This window comes from Channa argus, chromosome 16 (genome assembly GCF_033026475.1).
Source record: "Channa argus isolate prfri chromosome 16, Channa argus male v1.0, whole genome shotgun sequence".
Classification (NCBI taxonomy): domain Eukaryota; kingdom Metazoa; phylum Chordata; class Actinopteri; order Anabantiformes; family Channidae; genus Channa; species Channa argus.
Genome location: NC_090212.1, coordinates 20,339,213 through 20,359,192, shown reverse-complemented (window position 1 = coordinate 20,359,192; position 19,980 = coordinate 20,339,213). Strand labels below are relative to the sequence as shown.

At 39.3% G+C, this 19,980-nt stretch overlaps 1 protein-coding gene across 33 annotated transcripts in view; it reads right to left on the bottom strand.

Annotated features, from left to right (window-relative positions):
• The window catches only part of mark3a (MAP/microtubule affinity-regulating kinase 3a), a 52,196-nt gene that overhangs the window by 27,448 nt on the left and 4,768 nt on the right, over nt 1-19,980 (bottom strand). For all 33 annotated transcript variants that reach the window (XM_067480473.1, XM_067480478.1, XM_067480479.1 and 30 more), the window contains exons 2-7: nt 18,541-18,723; nt 17,634-17,687; nt 9,153-9,201; nt 5,884-5,949; nt 3,041-3,111; nt 1,734-1,790 (exon numbers count right to left, since the gene is read on the bottom strand). In XM_067480473.1, coding sequence (XP_067336574.1) covers nt 1,734-1,790; nt 3,041-3,111; nt 5,884-5,949; nt 9,153-9,201; nt 17,634-17,687; nt 18,541-18,723 — 480 coding nt within the window. The remainder of the gene's footprint in view (nt 1-1,733; nt 1,791-3,040; nt 3,112-5,883; nt 5,950-9,152; nt 9,202-17,633; nt 17,688-18,540; nt 18,724-19,980) is intronic.

Genomic DNA, 19,980 nt, shown 5'->3' with positions numbered 1-19,980 from the left:
TTATTACTAAACACCGTTGTGTTCGGGGTTCTCATAAGGAAAAACTAAAACCCACATGGTCTACGCTGCATACAACCAGGATCCTGCTTCTCAAAACTTCCTGCTTAAGGGTCACAGATGACGCTCTACAGCGGAGACTGTTTAGGCGTGAAGCTGTACAGATACACTGGCTTCTCTTAGTAGAGTGACTCCCACTGATGCTGAGATAAAAATACAGGACCATCAATATTTATACTTGGAGAAGTGAATCACGTCATGGAGGCGGGCCTGTACACTACAAAGGGTGATGTGGCGGAGAACATGTGAGCAGTTCAGAGCACTGCGTACTTGCACATTTACAGACACACGCCCATAAGCCAGTTTTAAGGTGGTTGTATAGCGAAGGAGAAAGTGAGAAAAGGGCAAAAAGGAGCCTCATTAGCAGCTTATGCAGTGTTGTGGGATTGAACATGCTGTGCTCGAGTCGTTAGTGGAAATATGGGAGGTTAAGATGAGAGTGAAAACACTGACATCAGCTCCCTACACTGTGACCTTTCTATCTAATGGGAATCAGAAGTAATTAGCTTTAAAAGGTGGAGACATTTGCTAATTTATACAGTTGACATGAACAGGAACACAGCTACAAACATGTAATAGCTTAGCTTCTTAAATATGAAACTTCTGCAGCTGGCTGACGATTAAAACATTCAGCAAATTCCCTGATGTTTCATCATCAGTCACTCATTAAAAATGATACATACTAGATATATCAGATCTGGTGTATGTGATGTCAGTTTAATAACAAAATTTGGAAACTAGACCTTTGCCCGTGTTTCAGCTGATTCACTCGTCTCGCTCGTCTCCATATAATAGTCTGCTGTTTCAATAAATGCTTTTGGATTGAATGAGTGTTCCTCTTTTCTACTCATCATTGTGTGCATATTTCCACCAGCAACCAGTCTACTGTCAAACCATGTTATAACTTATTTGACTCAGGATAATTTTAATGTCAAGTGAGTGACGAAACAAACAGGCAGGGTCAGGCTGCACTGATATTTTTTTTTTGGTCTATTTTAGTTTGGACAGATGGTCTTTAAGGCAGATTTTATTTACACGTACATATGTGATGCTTGACATGTGAGGCAGAAAACAAATCTCTATTATATTGAACGATCAGGAACATTATGCTGCAATCCAATACAGTGGCTCTGCCATGAATTCTACTTTCACAAGATTATTTCTCAGCTTTTAGGTTGAAACAGTGAGAAAGGTGATAATTCTGCTATGTGTTTATTATTGAGGTCAGAGTGGGTGTTGGAGTCATACTGAAGTGCATTATAAGAAGACGTGGTTCTAATGTTTTGGCCACCACATGTAAAATGAATGAGGCGGCCAAAACATTAGAACCGCCCTTTCTCATCATCTTATCTCTGATCGGTGTACGTGTCAGTACAATGAAAGAGGATGAACAGTGTATCAATGTGCCAAGATTCACACCGTTTGTATGACACGACTGTGAAAGAGAAACAAGGAAAACTCAAGAACCACAATGACATCTCATTGAGGAGTCAGGCAGAGGTCTTTTGATTTGTACCATTTCTTTAACACTGATATCTCTTTGAATTCCGGCTGCACATTCCACTGCACTGTGATCTCTTAAAGCTTCTGCCTGTGTAAAAACCATTACCTCAGCCATTTCTGAGACACTTTTCTGCAGCTACTGAACTGACTAGAAACCGAGTGTCTTCACTCACCTTGAGGTCTCTGTGAACAATGTGCTTCTGGTGGCAGTACTGCACCGCTGATACAATCTGGACAAAAGAAGGAGACAAGCAGAGTTTTGGTAAATGTCTGGGTGTGTTTTCAGACTGCGATAAAAAGGAAGTGGTGGAGGAGGAGTAAAAGTTGTGGTTGACACTGACAGGAAAGATAAAACATAGGGCTGCAGACATCTAGAGGGTGAGAGAACCGGCTTCCTCTGCAGTGGCAGTGCTGTACAATCACACGTCTCTGAGTCGAAACAATGTGCATATGTTTCGTACATTCAATTGATCATTTTACACTTTTTAGATCTTGACTTCAAGTGGCAGTTTTATAACTAAACATTTAACACATGTTTAATGACGTATGAAACTGCTTCCATCACAAACATTTTCTTAGCATCTTACGATAGGTGACACGAGCCAACATAAACAAATCAAAGTTGACACTGATTTGATTATTTCACATGGCAGATTTCGGTCTAATGCATCTCTCTCTGGGGTGGGACTCACCTCAATCATGTGATAGAAGTACTACCAATCACTAATCATTTAACACAGCAAATCAAAATCTGATGCCTGTTGGTGGAAGACCAATTCATCTAACCCCTTCTACACAGTCCTAATGAAGGAGATTCATTTTTTTATTTCAATTATCAATAAAAGTTAAACCTAAATTAGTTTAAGCTTAGTTTAAGTCAGAAATTTACAGTAGCAAAAAAAGGAATCAAAAGATTTAAAACCAGGATTCAGGGGCATTTGGTACGATCACATTAACTACTTGGGCTCAATTAATGACACCTAATATTATATGGGCAGCAAGGCCAACAAGCTGTAAAAGCCTGTAGATGGTTGCAGTTTCATATCTGCCACAGTGATATTGTACCAAATGAACGGTTGTTTCTATAGGCCGTTGCAAGCTGAATTTATTTATCCAAACTGAAAATCTGTTTTAAAGTCTCTCCGTCACAGTTGTTGGCCTACAATGACAGCATCACAGTAAAGTACTGAGACATTAATCAAAAATGGCAGATTTTAAAGAATGATCCTTATTTTTCACTAATCCGACATCGCTATAAGTTAAAAAAAAAAATTGCATTTGGACAGTTTTGTAACTGTGGCCTTTGTGTGGCAGTCACTGAGAGATAACTGATGGGGAAGGCGGCAAGTCTGGACATTTCTCATCAGTCTTTAGACTACAGAGACAATACTGTCCCTGCGGTAGGACAGTGGACTGTGTGAGTTAGAGCCAGGAGAAGAGGTGTGAAACCAGAACACTGCAGGGGGAGAAAGCTGGCTACCTGTCTAAATTTAGCCCTGGCCTCTTTTTCCTTCATTCTTCCGTGTGCAACCAGGTAGTCGAACACCTCTCCTGCAAGAGAGAGAGAGAGAGAGAGCGAGGGAGTGAGATGGGGGGCAACAAATAGAAGTCAAAGAATGAGGAAAAGAAGGCAGAAAGAAACAAAAGTGAGTCACAACTTATAAAAATACACTGATAAAAATAACTTCAAAATTAACATTTCTTTGCAGCTGCTCTGCACCGTCACCCATGTGCTTGGCTTGAGGCCGTTTCTTGACCATTTTTGCGCTATACTGAGTTTCTCCTAGAGGCACAAAGCTGCTGCCGAGCTTGCTTCCAGCAGCAGACCCTCCCCTTTGCCCACGCTTGAGCATTTTTCCAGCCAAAACGTGACTACGCTCATCCGTGTGCTAACTAAATGAGAGTGGCCAGTGCGTGCGCGTTAATATCAAGGGAGAGAAAATAAATAACAAAACCTGCAACAATAACACATCCCCCAATTTTCCTGAATCCGCTAAATCCTCCCACTCTCTCAGCATTGACCTGCAGAGGCAGTCAGAGTGTGCGAGTCTATATATCGGAGCTCTAGAAACCACAATTCATTGCCGTTCTCTGACTGAACTGCTGAAGACAGAAACTGCCACATAACACTTTGTATGAGCTAAAGGGAGGCAGCATGCAGGCCATAGGGAGGAGATTAGGGAATAAAAGTGGAATAGAGGACCCCCCCCCCCCCCTTTTAAAGGTGAGGGAAGCATGCACATTTAACCACAAATATGGAAAAATAAAAAATAAAAATAAATACAGTGTAACACACTTAAAATTGGCTTTGGAAACTTGACATCCCTGTATAATGACATTACATCTTGAGCCATTCTTCCACACAAAGTTCACTGCTTTAGAAGTTCTGATACTTTATACTAACAGCACTGATATCGCTTCTAACTCACAGAAATGAGTTTCTAGAGGACAGTTAAAAACCCCACCAGAGGGTAGGAAACCTTATGAAAAGTTATGAACATCACAAGGCTGAAAACTAAGAGTCTACAGCCACACGAGCAGCTCTGAAAGAGCTGCAACAGCACTGATTCTTGCTAAATGATTATATGCTTATAGTGTAAATGATTTTTATCTAGTTTTGTCTAATAATGTCAAAATATGGCATTTTACTGTTTTTATTACATTACATTGTTATGGATATTCTAATATTTTGAAATGCCAAAATAAGCCACCAATCCCTCACTCAATACATTTCTAATGTAGTGAACTGGTTAATAACTGAGAACACTTACTAAGCCAGAGAGACTTTTTCTGAATGAGTCGTGTTTCTTTTACTTTGCAGCCAAATGTCATTTCCCTCCACTGAGTTGCATAACAAGTTTCATGATGGTCTCTATGAGTAACATCTAGTTCTAGAGAGTTCCTTACACATCTGGACCAGGGCTGCAAGGCAATCTGTTGTGCTGAGAGGTTGCCTTGAGATTCTCCCTTAATTCATAGAAAATCAATGCCAAACTGCAAGAAATATTAGATTTACTTTATTAAGTTCTAATGTATTTAGCCTATGATCAGACGTCCCCTCTCAGTGATATGATTTGCTCCTCGCTGAGCAGGTCTTTACAATTTGTCGCCTCTGCTTGGCTCAGCAGTCTGAACGCGACCTTTCAAAGAATCAATGACAAGATACGACTTTAGCCTCTGGCTATATGTGATACTGCACTACAAACAAAATCCAAAAAAAACTCCCTACAAGAAAAATCATTAATAAAAAGATGTAGCTGTCACTCAGGTAGAATTTGGGGAACAGTGAAATATCAAATACCAAAAAAAGTCTGAATGAATCTTTTTTTTTTTTTTTGGGAACCTTTAGAGACTTTTTCTGGAACTGTCTTCCTTTCTTTGCTTTACTTAATGAGTCATTGTCACCACAAATGAGACTTAACTACAACATTCCTGTTTGAAGAAGTAGGAAGTGTGTTTACATCCAACTGGTGCTGAACACAATATTAAACCTGCGGATCTGCATGTACATTGAAATGTCTTCCTGGTTAGGTTTCAGAAAAGCAGAAATCCATGGAGCTAATGACCCACATGTTTTTCTACACTGATCTGCTTTGCTCTGGGTTTTCAGTGTATTCACTCCAGATTCATCTTTTCACTGTAAAGAACTGTGTAATTACATATGGTAAAAATAGACTACATACTTTTCAAAGAACGGTCATGATGTTTGACAAAACATAAGGAAGTTATTGGGGGAAAAAACAGACCAGTGAAATGCATTATTACCCTATTTTTGCTATGATTTTGTGCCTTGCCCATCAGCAGCATATCATATAATTGAATTTATAATTTCCTTTGTTTTGTTTTTTTTTCTCTTTTTTCAGTTTTTTTGGGGGTAGTGCCTTGCCCAGAGACACTTCGACATATAGCCGGGAACGGGGGTCGAACCACTGACCCTGTGGTCTGTGGACAACGCCCCCATGCTGGTTTATTGACATTAAACCCTTTAAATGCTACTGACATTTGGATTCTTCTACATTTGTCTGCCAAGGTAGACAGTCTGCAAACTAAACTATATGCTGCTGCCAAGATGTAGAAATTATTAAACACACATTTATCACAGTTGGTGTTAATAAATTATATTTGGGACCTTGGAAGCAGCATAGCGTGTGCACATTTCTACTGACTTCTTTTGTTCAGCAGCAATATATATTACAGTTTACAGAACAATGAGGACAGATGATTTCTTTTGTGTTGAGCTTATGAAATTATAAAAAAGGCTACGTTTTATTGCATTTGTGTGGCTACAGCAAAAAGAAAAAAAAAGTGTTAGATGTCTCTCACCTCCGCTGGCATACTCCATCACCAGGTAGAGTGTTCTCTCCGTCTCAATCACTTCAAAAAGCTTGACTGAAAAAAGAGAAAAAAAAACAAAACAAAGGAAATTATAAATTCAATTATATCAAAAGATGGGGGAGATTCAGAAAAAGAATGATGAATTCATGGACACGAGTGCCCAAAAAGAGAAGTCTTCCTAAACAGACAGCTAGTGAAGGGAAAACGTCACGTGTACGTGTGAAACCATGTGAGCTCAGTATCCAACAGACTAGTGCAGCACTCAGTATTTACTGTACAGTACAAAGGCTTTTTTTGCTGCAGAGTGTTCAGCTTGAAGAAATAAAACGACTGATGAGCGACTGAGGGCTGCACTGCTAAATATAGACGAAGTGGGAAGGAAGAAAGACGAAAGGACAGCAAGAGATGGACTGTATGGGCTTGTAAGTATCATCACTCTGGTAAATATGGTCACATTTCTGCAGTGCAAATAATGGCGTCGAGAGATCAGAAATGAAAAGTAACTAGCAGGAATTCCCATCATCAACATCAAACACACCATGGCAGCTGCATTTAATGTGGACACACAGTGCGTTTTGACACAGGTAAGTACACTCTGGTGTCCTGCAACAGTCCTGCAGCAAACCCTGCTTCAGGAAACTAATAGAGTTCAGGTTATGTTCACGGTATTCATCTGTTTGTGCTGCTATTTAACTTTACAGGATCCTACAGTTAATCAGTCCCTGGACACTATAATAGAAACACTGTCAGTATATTGCAACAGAATTAAACAGCAGCCCCGGGAGTAATGCCCAGTTCCTTTTTGGATCCAGTTGTAAGCGGTCAAAATACAAGAGTTTGTTTTTATTAAGGGTTTCACATCTGTGTTCTTTGTTTGGTACAGTTTCATATCTTTTGTGTGACAATACAGGCACTGGCAAAGGAAAAGGTCAGATAACATGTACAGAAACATAAAACTCCTTTCTAAATAAATACTAGAAAATGGATAAGAGCAGGGTGTTTGTTGCAGAGCCTTACTCAAAAACCTACTGCATCTAGAATCAAACCATAGCTGCTGATCAGTAAAACTGTTTCCTCCCCCACCCAAAATATCTCTCCATTAAGTTTATTTGTCTGCTTGATCTGTTAAATGGCCGTTAGTAAGATTTATTTAGCATTTAATCTCCTTTGATTTTTCTGCTTTTTGTTTTTTTTTTAAAACTAAATTACTCTATTTTCAATTAGACAAGACAGCTTAGACAAACGCTAAAAATAAATAAGACCATAAAAAGGTGTAATGTAACAAAGTACATCTTTACAGTCAAACAACGGAATCTCTCTCACATCAACCTGAACTTGACAGGGACATAGTTTATGGTTGGTTTCAAACCAAACAAAAGATATGGGTTTTATGCGGCTGGACTAAAAATATCATACTTTACATGTCATCTTTCAAATTAAATTAACCAATACTGAAACTACATTGCAAGTAAAATAAAAAAGTGTCTACCTAAGGTCCCAGAGTTAACAGGGCATAACGGTGCACGTCAGAGCACAAACCAAACCGTCATAAAGTCCAAGGAATTGTCTGTAAACCTCCAAGACAGGATGGTATCGAGACGCAGATTTGGGGAAGGGTACAGAAAAATTTCTGCAGCACAGTGGCCTGGAACCACCAGGACTCTTCCTTTGCCAGCCAAACTGTGATTGAGAGAGAAGGGCCTTAGTTGGTGATGTGACTAAGAACTCGATGGCCAGTCTGAAAGAGCTCCAGCATTTCTCAGGAGAGAGGAGAACCTTCCAGAAGAATAACCCTCTGTGCAGCACTCCACCAATCAGGCCTGTATGGTAGAGTGGCCAGACGGAAACTGGAGAGATCTGAAAATGGCTGCGCACCAACGCTCCCCATCCAAGATTATGGCACTTGAGAGGTACTGCAAAGACGTATGGGAGAAACTGTCCAAAAATAGGTGTGTCAAGCTTCTACCATCATATCATACTCTAATTGGTGCTAAAGGTGCCTCAACAAAGTACTGAGCGAAGGCTGGGATACTTATGTACATGTGATATTTGAATTTCTAATACATTTGCAAAGATTCCAACTTCTTTCATGTTATTATGGGGTATTGTTTGTAGAATTTTGAGGAAAATAATACATTTAGCCCATTTTTGAATGAGGCTGTAATATAAAAATATGAGGAAAAAGTCAAGCGCTGTGAATATGTTCTGGATAAACTGTAAATCACATTCAGGTGGTAGCAAGTAACAACAAAAACAGTGAACTGGCTTAAAAGTTGGACAGTCAACAAAACAAAGGCAAAATGCCATATTCACAGCAGGATAATGACCTGTGTTGAAATAAATCCTCTTAAACTCAGAGCTGGTGGCTTGGAGTCGGCCTTCTAATGAGAGTGTGTGATCCGTACTCACAGTCCACATGTCAGCTGAACGGAGAGATCGTTTCACTTCATGTTGTCTTGCTCTGTAAACTTTTCGAACGTTTTTTTTAACCATTTTCTAACAATTAGCTTTTTTCCAATAAGCACGGTGCCTTGTCTCATCTCTTTTTAGCTATTCAGCTAAAAGTGTAAACAGCTGAGGTTTTCCTGCTGCTGTGGTTTGGGGTTTGCTGGCATTTCCTCTTGCAGCTGGTAGTTCAATGCCAATGTTTGCTACTGCTCCAGGCAGTGTGCTCTCATATATATTGATCGAAAGCGCATCATTTTCTAATCCCAGAACAACAGAAGGGCTGTTCACTTTCAGTCTCATCCGTTGAGCACGGTGGTCAATACTGCACAGTAATCTGGGACAGTTTATCATCACGTCATGTCTCATTTTACATCCATGCCATAGCATTCATGTCACTGGAAATCGTGTTTAATCGTGCAAAATCTGTCAACGCAAAGCTGTACGAGTATGATTATAGTTTAAAGAACACACTACTTTTCAGAATTGTCCTGTGACATCTGTGTGAATAAATTTAAAGGCAATAACTGAATCAACAGTGCAAAAATACTTAAAGCGGATTGTGGACAGCTCATGTGACTGTCTGGTGAAAAAAAAAAAAAAAAGGTCAAATATTGGAGCTCTGCATGTAAAACGTGCTTAAACAGATGAGATCGGTCTGAAATGTGAATAATTAAGCAAATGAAACAGTGAAATCATCACATTTATCACAATAGTTTGCCTCGATTTGTGTACATGTAAATAATCATAGCAGATTTGTCCAGGATTAGCCGTAGTTTTCCACACAGCTTAATGATACAATATCCACTTACCTATATTGGGATGATTCAAGATCTTCATTATTCTAACTTCTCGGAAGAGCTGGAAGTGAAAAAAGGAAGAACTTTATTAGAAACTCAGGAGACAAATGTGTCATTTTTACCCCTTCAACATAGTAAAAGACTATTTTGCTTTAGTGGCTTCTCATACAACATATGAGTGACAAATATTTATTACTATATACATGTAAAGAAAATGTTTTTCGGCCTTTCAGCTTATCCTGCGAATCTGGCTCAGTTTTTATGCCGGGTGCCCTTCCTGAGGAACTCTACGACATGTGGCGCGAATCTCCGACCTTATGGTCGTCGAGTGGCCACTCTACCAACTGAACCACTGCCGCCCCACAAAGTTATTTATAGTCTAGTTCACATAAACCTTTTCAGTTGAGCAGTACTCAAGTTTATAATCAATTAATGGTTTTAGTACTTTCACAGAAAATTCACATTCACAGGTTCCATTTTCTTAAATGTAAGAACGTGATGCTTTTTTGTGTAATTATATTAAACTTAATGTTGGATAAAATAAATAAAAACAAGCAACTTGAAAATGTGGCCTTGGAACACTAGAAATAAGCTTTTTTCCCAAAGCAAACAGAAAATAAAAGTCGTGGTTAACTGAATTATTATTCAACTATTTTTTTTTTTCAGATTAGTGCAATTAAATCACATTAATGCCTGACAACAGATGAGTTTTCCTGCCTTGTATCTGATGCTGTTAACACTATCTGGCACAAATCTGCCTTCGTTAAGTTAACTTTAACGTTAACCTAAACGTTATCCAATTCAAATGCACCCAATTCCTCTTTGGAGGTTTTAAGTTAAGGGATGACCTCAAAAATAAAGCCCACTGCAACTTTTGCAACACATTCACCATTTATAATAAACACACAAAAAAGTGGTATTGATGCCTTCTTGGTGTTGAGGATGAGGCAACTTATAATCGGGTTTCCCCTTCAACACTGGTTTTCTTTCCTCTTTTTTTTTTTTGAGCTCGCTCATATTCTTCGACGGTTCACAGAAGATCATCGGTTCGCAAATGCAACAGCATCAACATGTTTGTCAGGAAAACGTGATCATTTTGTCACCGCTGCACAGACTCACAACAGGACTCCCTGCTACGCCGTTCTGGTTTAAAACAGCCAGAGCTCTAACATCTGACGTCCCTTTTAAGGGTCGAGAAGAGGCTCTGAATTAAGTTTAACATGCACCATCACATCTCCCTACCTCACACCCCCACGCTAATAACAAGACCCTCTTTCGACAAACGCTCTCCTTGCCATCAGCATTCACAGGGACACGACATGCAGATCTGTAACTGTCAAAAAAGCTTCAGCTTCAGCCATGCGAGGCATTAAGGGAACTGAGCACTCTCTTTTATTGGTCTGCTGTTATCTACACCTCACCCTCTTCCCTTTAATAAAAAATATAAAAAGATTCAATATTATATGAGGCAGGAGCAGCCAGTGTCCCGATTAGATTACTGATTGACAAGTTGTAGAAAACCAGAAAGCTTGCAACAAATGAGAGAGTACAGAAAGCAAGAAATGTGTTTTTACTGGTAATCAGAGCTTAAAAGCATTGATCAAAACAAATCCTGTATTTTTTATTATCTGACACAAAACAGCTCCTTCACGTAAACGTTCGGCCAAAGTTACCAGAGCTTTGTAAATCATTTAAATAAAGTTTAATTACTGAATTAACAAAGCCCTGTGAATTAACACATTAAACATGACATGACATTAAAAAACAAAAGTGAATAAATAAAATTTTCAAAAGACATTTAAATACCAGAATACTTGCAACTAGATTCCAAAATGACCTACACTGTGTGGTCCCTGAACACCTCTACACTCAGATGCAGTAGAGACCCACATTTAGTGAACGAAGCATTTGTTTCTCACATTCATACTGTGTTAATGACACACATGTTCTTTAGCTGTTAAATGATGCGTTTTGGTTCAGTGCTCACAGAAGAAATTAGGACATTCAATAGACAGTGTTCTGTTAGCACGTTTATGCACAACTGACTGTGCAACTGGTTTCAACGCACCAAACACCAAAGCAGGTGACTGCTGTGACTGCTCTTCTGAAGGGGGGAAATGACGTACTTTAATACTCTCGTTAACTCAGTATAAAGACATTGTGAAAATACAGTGTCACTACCACCATGTCTGCAATTGGCTTGGCAATTGTCGTTCCTGCCTTCAGCCCGTTCTGAAAAATGTCCCCTTGCTCCAGGCACAAAGATGTTGATGCTGATGTCAGAGCAGTTTCATGCAGCATCTTTAGGATGAACATATTGTAATACAATTCCAGTGGAAATGGAAAAGCACCTGGTGCTTAAAGTGAGTGCACTTGAGCTGGTGCCACACGCTGAAAAAGCATTATTTAATAAACTGGTCAAGAATGATGGTGAATACTGGTTCACTGGGCCTACAGGTCACTGCATTCAGGGAACATGTGGTTAGATATGGCTATATTACACAGATTTCTCCTGTAGACTAGCTATGTAAATAAAAACCATGCAAGTTGTCTTGAAAAAAAAAAAAAAAGTTATAGCTTGAGCTGCACATTCTGACTACTGTGCATCAATACATTGCAATGACAATCCTAAAATAATATATCACGCATCCCTTAGCCAAAACATGAATTTCAGAACATAATTACAATTTAGAAAGCTGCCAAATAGCAGTTTCAAACTTTTGTTTAGTCTCACTTGTGACATAAAAATGGCAAATTCTATAAAGCTACAACCTAAACCATTTTTCCTTAAAGAATAGCTTTAAATAATCAGTAATAATCTGGCTAAATGAAAAATGAATTTTCATAATATGATGGATAGTAAAGCTCAAATATCTTGTTGAGGTAAAGAACGGCTCTCCTAATGGAACAAACGATGGCCGTAAAGTCTGAGCAATAGATTCAAACCCACAGATCCACGGGGACGCCCGGTTAAAGCCTTCTGTCCTGAACCCTGAGAGGCAAACAGATGGTGACGAACAGCGGGTGTTGTTTTCACATTGAGTACGGTGCTGCACACCGAGCTGTTTGAACACACAGAGTTCGAGTTTACTCTGCAAAAATGAGAGTTACGTTGGTGTTTGTGGTCCCCCTTCTCAATCTGACCACTCCAAACCAGGTCTGTCTCATGTGATCAGGGAATCAAGTGAACGGACATAAAAATGAACTGGACATATTAAGATTTTGTGCCAGTTTTCTAAATCCTTTGAAACTTAATTGGCTTTTCTTAACTGAAATGTATTTTTACTTATTGACAGTCCTACTAATATGACGATACACTGCATATACACAATACATACACATGATACACAACATATAAGCCCAGCTAACATATTCCATTCAAGCATTAACTTGGATCATCAAAAAACAATTAAAATATTGTAAGAACATCAGACACAGTGGTGATTACTTAATTATTGAGGTTTTTTTTTTTTACTTAACAAACATCTTTAATTCCTGCTTCACACGTGAGAGTTTTCTTGTTTTTTTATAGCACATAAACTATGCAAAGTTGTCAAAAGTGAACAGAAAAACAAGCATTTGCATCGCTTTGTGTGCTGGGAAACTGTGATGCTCTGCTTCGGAAGGCTACTTCCCAAAGAATTCAAACAATACAGACCAAAAACGTATGAATCAATAGTTAGTGCTATTGAATGTTTTCTATAAAATGTAAAAAAAAAAAAAACAAAACAATTTGCACAATTATTCCTATAAAAACATGAGTCAACTATTCTGATATTTAGAAAACACGTATAAAACAAATACTGCAGTAAAGACTGTAAGCGTCACTTGAAATCCCACAATTCAAAAATAGTAATTTAAACACTCAAATGCTGCAAGAAACGCTGGCTGGGGAAAAGACTGAGATAATAAATCTTATTCTAATCTCAGTTCTCTGACAACTGAGGGGTTAATTACGAGCTCCAGTCAGTGAGGCTCTTCAGCACAGAGTCGACTGGGTTGGAGGACATGTTAACATACTGAGCCAGGACTAGTCTGGCTGCTGACGACAAGTAGGAGAAGAGGATCAGCTCGACATGAGCCTGAGGTCTCCTCACTGTCATTATACTGAAAATACTCTCCTCAACTCCTAAAGTACATACGAATAAATCTGAGGTGGTTTTTTGTGCGACAGAGGAAACCGCGTCACTGTTGCTCAGGGAGAGGATCTTTCCTGGTTACTCGAGACAAATATGAATAAATATTAATAAATCTTTTCAGGATAGTTGTCGTTAAGAGACAATTTTTCTGTGCAACGACTGCAAGACTGTGCAACGTTATAAAGTTTTTGGCACTGTCCTACATAGCACATACAAGCATCCTCACACCTGGGTGGTGTTAAAAACAACAAACCAGTGGGTTTATGGCCGAACTTTGTCAGGTATGGTATGCAGTAAACAGAATTAGTGGGGAAAAAAAAGACATGATTCACTGAATAATTCAACCATTAGGTCGAGGATGTGGACCTGCTGGTGATCAAGTCATACCACCGCAATGATGCACAGCTGTCCCAGTTACACAAGCTGCCTTGTGATCAAGACATGGCAACGGACAACACGACAGTGGGAAGGTGAAATCTCACCCATAGTTTGCTTTCACGAGTCCACATTTTTGTGGAAAATCTCCCCTTTCTGTGTTTTCTGCATCAGTTACAAGTGACGTGAGGCTTATAAAGCAAATCCCATGGAGACACCATAAAATCATTTACTTTATGTTTTTTGGAAAACCTTCATCCCACCAGGTTAAAGACTTTGAGGTGATGTTGCAGCCCCTACCCCCTGTGACTGACGCCTGGTCTTAATTTCACTGAAAAGAAATATCCGGGCTGCAGTTTAGGAGTCAGGCTCAGCTTTCTACACGAGAGAAATTACTTCTTGGTGGCATTATTGTTGCCATCGGGACAAGCAAATTGGCCTGAGAAAGTAAACGCACGAGTTCAATTCTACTGCCATCCATTGACAAGTTTAAGACCCCTTAAAGAAAACTGGTCTGTGTAAGCTTTTTGAAGTCATGACGTTACAATGAAGAAAAAAAAAAAGCATTTTAGTGATGTGACTGCTGCAGACGTAAAGAGGAAGAAACTTTTAGCTTTTTATTATCTCTTGATACACCATTTAAAAAGGCCAGTGGTTCCCAAAGGTGACCCCTCAATACAGAGCAATGTGCACTTGGGACTTTATAAATCCCTGGTTTCACAGCTTTTATGCTGAGTTGTGGGAAGCTCAAAATATTATGTATTTAAACAAAAACTATATAATGCACATTATATTAGGGCTGTCAATGTAATGCAACAACACATGAATGCAAAGTCCTTTTAAAGCAACATTTCTTTTTAAAGCCGTTAACGCTTGAGACCGTGAGAGTGACTCTGAAGCTTTTATTTGCACTCAAAAAGTGAACTAAGTGAGATTAGCAGATGTGAAATTATAGTTGTGTTGTTCCTGAAGCCGTTTATCCACCGTATCTGTCTAAGGGAGGGCAGGGCAGATCACACACACACACACACACACACACACACACACACACACACACACACTCAGTAAACCTCCTCTACCTTATCTTTTTGTGCAAAAACCAAGGAGTTTTTAAATTTGATCTAGATCTAGGGGAGACATGAAGTCTAATTTGACTTTGCTGTTGTAGAAAATAATAAACTTTGGCTCAGTTGTTAGTTTATTAGGTCAGTACCATCAGTACCATGTGGCCGCACCTGTCGATAAGAGAATTTGTTCAGACCGTGTATACTAATGCAATGCTGTCAAACAAATTCCATTGTTTATACATCTGACTTGCTCAATATATTTCCCCAACTTCATATTTACTTTCGTCAAAATACAGATGTGGACAGATGTATCACAAAAGTGATAAGCAAAATTTCAACTTTAATACAAAACCAAAAAAGGACTGATCATTATAAAAGATCATAAATAAATGGAATATTGTTGTGTAATTAGCATCACACATTTTCAAGCATGTAAAACATGATTTAGCCCTTTTTTTATAAAATAAATAAACATTAGATTTTGGTTTTGCTTTTTTGACTTTTTTTAAATTAAAGTCTTTTACATTTTGTCAGTTTTTAGCCATTTCTTAGAAAAGTGTAGGTTTTTCCTTTTTGGCTTTCAGCTTGTCCCTTCAGGGGTCTCGCCACAGCGGAACGTGTTCTGCACTTTGATTTGGCATAAGTTTTCACACTAGTTGCCCTTCCTGCCGCAACCCTCCCGATTTATACGTGCTCAGGACCAGCACTAAGGTGGCCCTGGGTGGCTGGGTGGGACCAAGCCTGGTGGGTGGGATTCGAACCCACGGCCCCCCTAGTAAGCTAACAATATAGTATTAGGCCCTAAAATTTACAAAAACAGGAAACATGACACTACTGACTTTGGCATTACTGGACACTACTGGTTAGGGTTAGTGAGGCCCATTGAAGTGAGGAGAACTAACCAGTTTGGACCTAGAATGATCATCTGTCATCATTTAGCACGGTTACATATCAAGTAATGAGTAGAATAATAGTTAAACCTTCACATACAAAGACATTCTCCTAACATAATCTAGTTTTCCTGTTTAATTGTTTTTATGACGCTCTGCAAAGCTTCTTCCTTCATGCTGCAATAAATGACGTCAAAGGCTTCAGTAACTGTTCCATAACCACCTTACGAAAAGGAGAACTTCAGCACAGGGAGCGCAGGTTTGTCCAACCATCTGACATTGTTTACATTTAATCAAAACTTTCCATGCGTCACCCTCACTCCTCTGACCTTTGACCTGGTCATAAACAGATAAGTCAGTAGGTTGAATCAGGACAGAGTACAGGAGAAGAGGAGAGTGGGAGCTAAGAGCAGTTTGCCAGGAGCCAGTGACAGATGTGAGCGTCGACTAAGCTCCTCCAAACTATTAGGAACAGAGGCTGAAAATAAACATTGAGGCTTCAGAGACGATATGCCCCGCTATCAGTCTCTCGCCAATTCTTCCAGTTACATAAGAGGTCAGGATACAGCCGTGCCATCTCTGTAGCAGGTTGGCAGCACTGTCTCAGAGAAAAGATAAGTGTAAAATAAAAATCAACACAAGACCCAGTCGTTTTAAATTGATTTGAAAACTCTCATAAATAACCGGGGAGTTAGTGGAGTAACTTTTTCAGTCGACACTGTCACACAAACAAAACCTTAAAATACGACATACAGAAATAAGCTTGCCAACAAATCTCTGGAAAAAGACACAACTCAACGATGTTAGTCTCAGCCTGTCAGTAGCTCTCATCCCAATTAGCTTATAATATTTAAATATGATTGATACCAAAAAATAGAGAATGACCAAAGCTATCTTTAACATGACAGACTGACTCACAAAACGAACAGGACCATCCAATCAATTGTGAAAAAGTACCGAAAAGTGTGACACGTACCAAAAGTTTTGTGTGTGCACGCTTTGTGTTTTCATGAACAGCTCAGTCATGACTCAGTGTTTTCCTGTGACGGCCAACGCCAAGGGGCCTGGGCCTCTGCGAAACAAAGGCCAGAATCAATGGAGCTTTGGAAAAACTGATGGAAAACCACTAGCCAACCGCTAAGAGGAATGAGGAAGAGAAGGGCCGGGCAGTGGGGGGCCAGATGAACATCAACACCCAACATCATCACCACCAGCAGAAAAAGCAGCCGTGCTCTGCCCAGTCCCCTCTTATCAGCCTGATGAGAATAAATGCCTCCAGAGCTGTCGATATCACTCTGACTTCCCCGAAACCACTTCCAGGCCAAGAGACAGAGCCAAAATGTTCAGCGGCACAGATCAAAACAACCACACACGCAAGTCTCTGCTGCTAATGGGTGTACACACAAAAAGTGAAGAGGAACACGGCTGCTCATTCTCAGCTAACTGACTTCTGTAAAGCGAAACTGCTATTCAGTAAGCAGCTGAAGCAGCATTCACTCAGCATGTGAAATGAGCATTTTAAAAGTGAACCCACTTCCTGATATGGTTGATTTACCAAGGGAAAAACAGTCACTCACAGCTGCATGACAACACAAAAATAAATTCCTAAATATATATGTTCGAATAAATACTGGTATTGACAAAAACAAAAGCCGCAATTGAAGCTTTAACTCCTCATTTCAAAAAACAGCAAACCAGAGGGGATTTAACCCAACACGAACGGATATAATCTCCTTTAATGAACTTCATAATAGAACCTCCTCAAAACCCGAGTGAACCAGCCTGTGCAGGCCTGAATCACCTCCAACACTGAAAAAAGCAACACACTAAAATAATAAAAGCTCTTAATTCACCCTGAGAAGCAAAATGGAAAACACATTCTATTCTCCAGCATAGCCTGCTTCCCATTTACACATTTAATAATCAATCTGTTGGGCATCATGAATTAGTAAATGAATTCTGCCACAGTGTTTGAGTATTATAACAGAAAAGAGCACAAGGGGAGGGGTGGTGGTGAATTACCTTCTGAAGGCTGTTTGGGTTCAGCTGCGTCTTGTCTATGATCTTAATTGCCACCTGCAGAGAGAGAAAAAAAACAACATCGAAACTGAGCTAAATGGAACAGAACAGCAGAAGAGCGGTGTGAAATAGAGGATGTGGAACATGGCACTGAAATCTAGTAGAAAGGAGACAACAGCTCAAAAAGAGAAACTGACACTGAGGAGAACATTTCTTTTTTTCCCCAAAGGCAAAGCTTTGGATAAACTACCATTTCAAGACTTATGGGCCAATCTGAAAAAGCAATAAGACAATTACAACATCCTCCTTGAGATTAAATAAGGCAAAAAAGAAATGAGAGAATCGGGAGGCACGTTTTTTTAAATGTCCTACACAGCATTAAGAAGCAGCGTGTTCTCTGTTCATAAATTATGAACAAATCAAAACCTCACCAACATTAGCTTCCCCTGAAAATATCCATTACCCTCAAAACACTTTAAAGTGCTCCATAAGTCTGGCGATAGGTGAAAGGGCATCATTTGAAATTTACTTGACACTAGTGCAGAGACCATAGCAGCATTTTATTAGGATTTTAATTTAGAATTTACTCAAGAAAAGAAGTAAAAAGTATTAAATTGTTATGTCCAGACACAAGCATCCATACAAAAAGGCCTTAAACTGGCAAAATTCTGAATGAAATCTTGAACTGTCTAATCAAAAATATGTAAATAAGATTTCAAACTGATCAGCCAGCTTTCAGTCTTGCTATAGTATAAATTTTCAAGCTTTGTGTACATAACCCATCTGAAAAAACTAATTCAAAACAAAAAGTTACCCGGGTTAGTGTGTGTGAACATTTATTTAAAAAAAAGAAGCTCCAAGAACTTAACTTCACAATAAAAACAGAAACATCAGACAGCGTCCGTCTCACCTCTCTGCCGGTGAGGATGTGTCGGGCCAGTTTCACCTTGGCGAAGTTGCCCTTGCCGATGGTTTTGAGCAGCCGGTAGTTGCCAATGTGGGGCTGCTGCGGCTCCTCTGAGCTCCGGGATCGCACCCCGGTTCGGGCTGAGCGTGTGGTGATTTCCTGACGCCCATTGCTGTGAGACATGTGCTGTGGGAAACAGGAATGTACACACAGTGAAACATCTACACTAATCTTGGCCCATTGTGACATATCTACTTAGGATCTGCAGGAAAAAAAACACTGATGTTTATAGTTACAGACAATGAAGGTAAGTTCTACTTCCACCAGCCACAGATGGCTGATAAATCAGTATTTTCCTGGCAGTTTTCCCATTTAACAAAACCAAACTTCAGAGAATCCAGAGGGCAAGATTGAGTTCTAAAATAAATTGTTTGTTAATTAAATTTCCAAATTAACGGTCAAATTAATTTAAGGGATATCTGTATGAACTCAAATCGTTGAGGAGAAATGCAAGTTATAAGTTTAGGAACATTACGGCTGTGCTCCCAGGTGATCTGTGATTAAAATCAGCTTTTTCTTTCCACCCAGAATCTAGTGAACAGGCTTATCTGCTCACTGGGTTCCACATCTTAATGAAAGTCACGTTCATGCATGAGCATTTACAACTAAACTGAAAAATGTGACCAGGGTGAAGAGCAAAAATGTTGCTCCGCTTCAGGACAATTTAATTGTTTCAGACTTTTCCCCCCCGTCTCACAATTCCTCATTGTCTAGCACAGAACACAAACGAAAAAGTAATTCCTATGAATTATTTTGTTAGTTGGTCTCTTACTTTATTTTTTTCTTCATTGTGTTGTAAATGCTATTCCTTGTTTTGTGCACTTGTTCATTAAAAGGTCTCTTTAAATAAAAGCATATAAACAAATGACTAAATGTCCATAGTTATGTAAAAACCCCAAAAGATATCATAAAAATACACTTGGCAACTATCTATCTATCCATCCATCACGTAGCTGGTAGAAACAGTTGGTGGCATGACAGCACTTTGAAAAACAGGGAGCACAGCAGGGCAAACAGAAACAAATAAAAGGTTTGTAAAAGGTTTGCTAAAGTTAAAGGGTCAATCCATAGCAGCAGTCTGGTTCAGATGTTGTTACCACACTCCTGTACTGATCTATCCGGAGAAATAGTGCAGCACGGTCGGATTAAAAAAAGAAAAAGCATCTCCTGTCATGATCAGTTTAGTCTGTAGATATCACAGTGAACAACAGGAATCACGGTCATCATCTACCTACAGTATTTGTACGGTGATATTCTGTCCCTGCTCCTTTTCCTTGAATGCTGTTACACCTGCAGCAATCAATTAGTCACCGACAGAACATTACACTCAGGTCTTTTGATCATGTATTAATAACTTAAAGCTATCTTTAAGTCATTCAATAA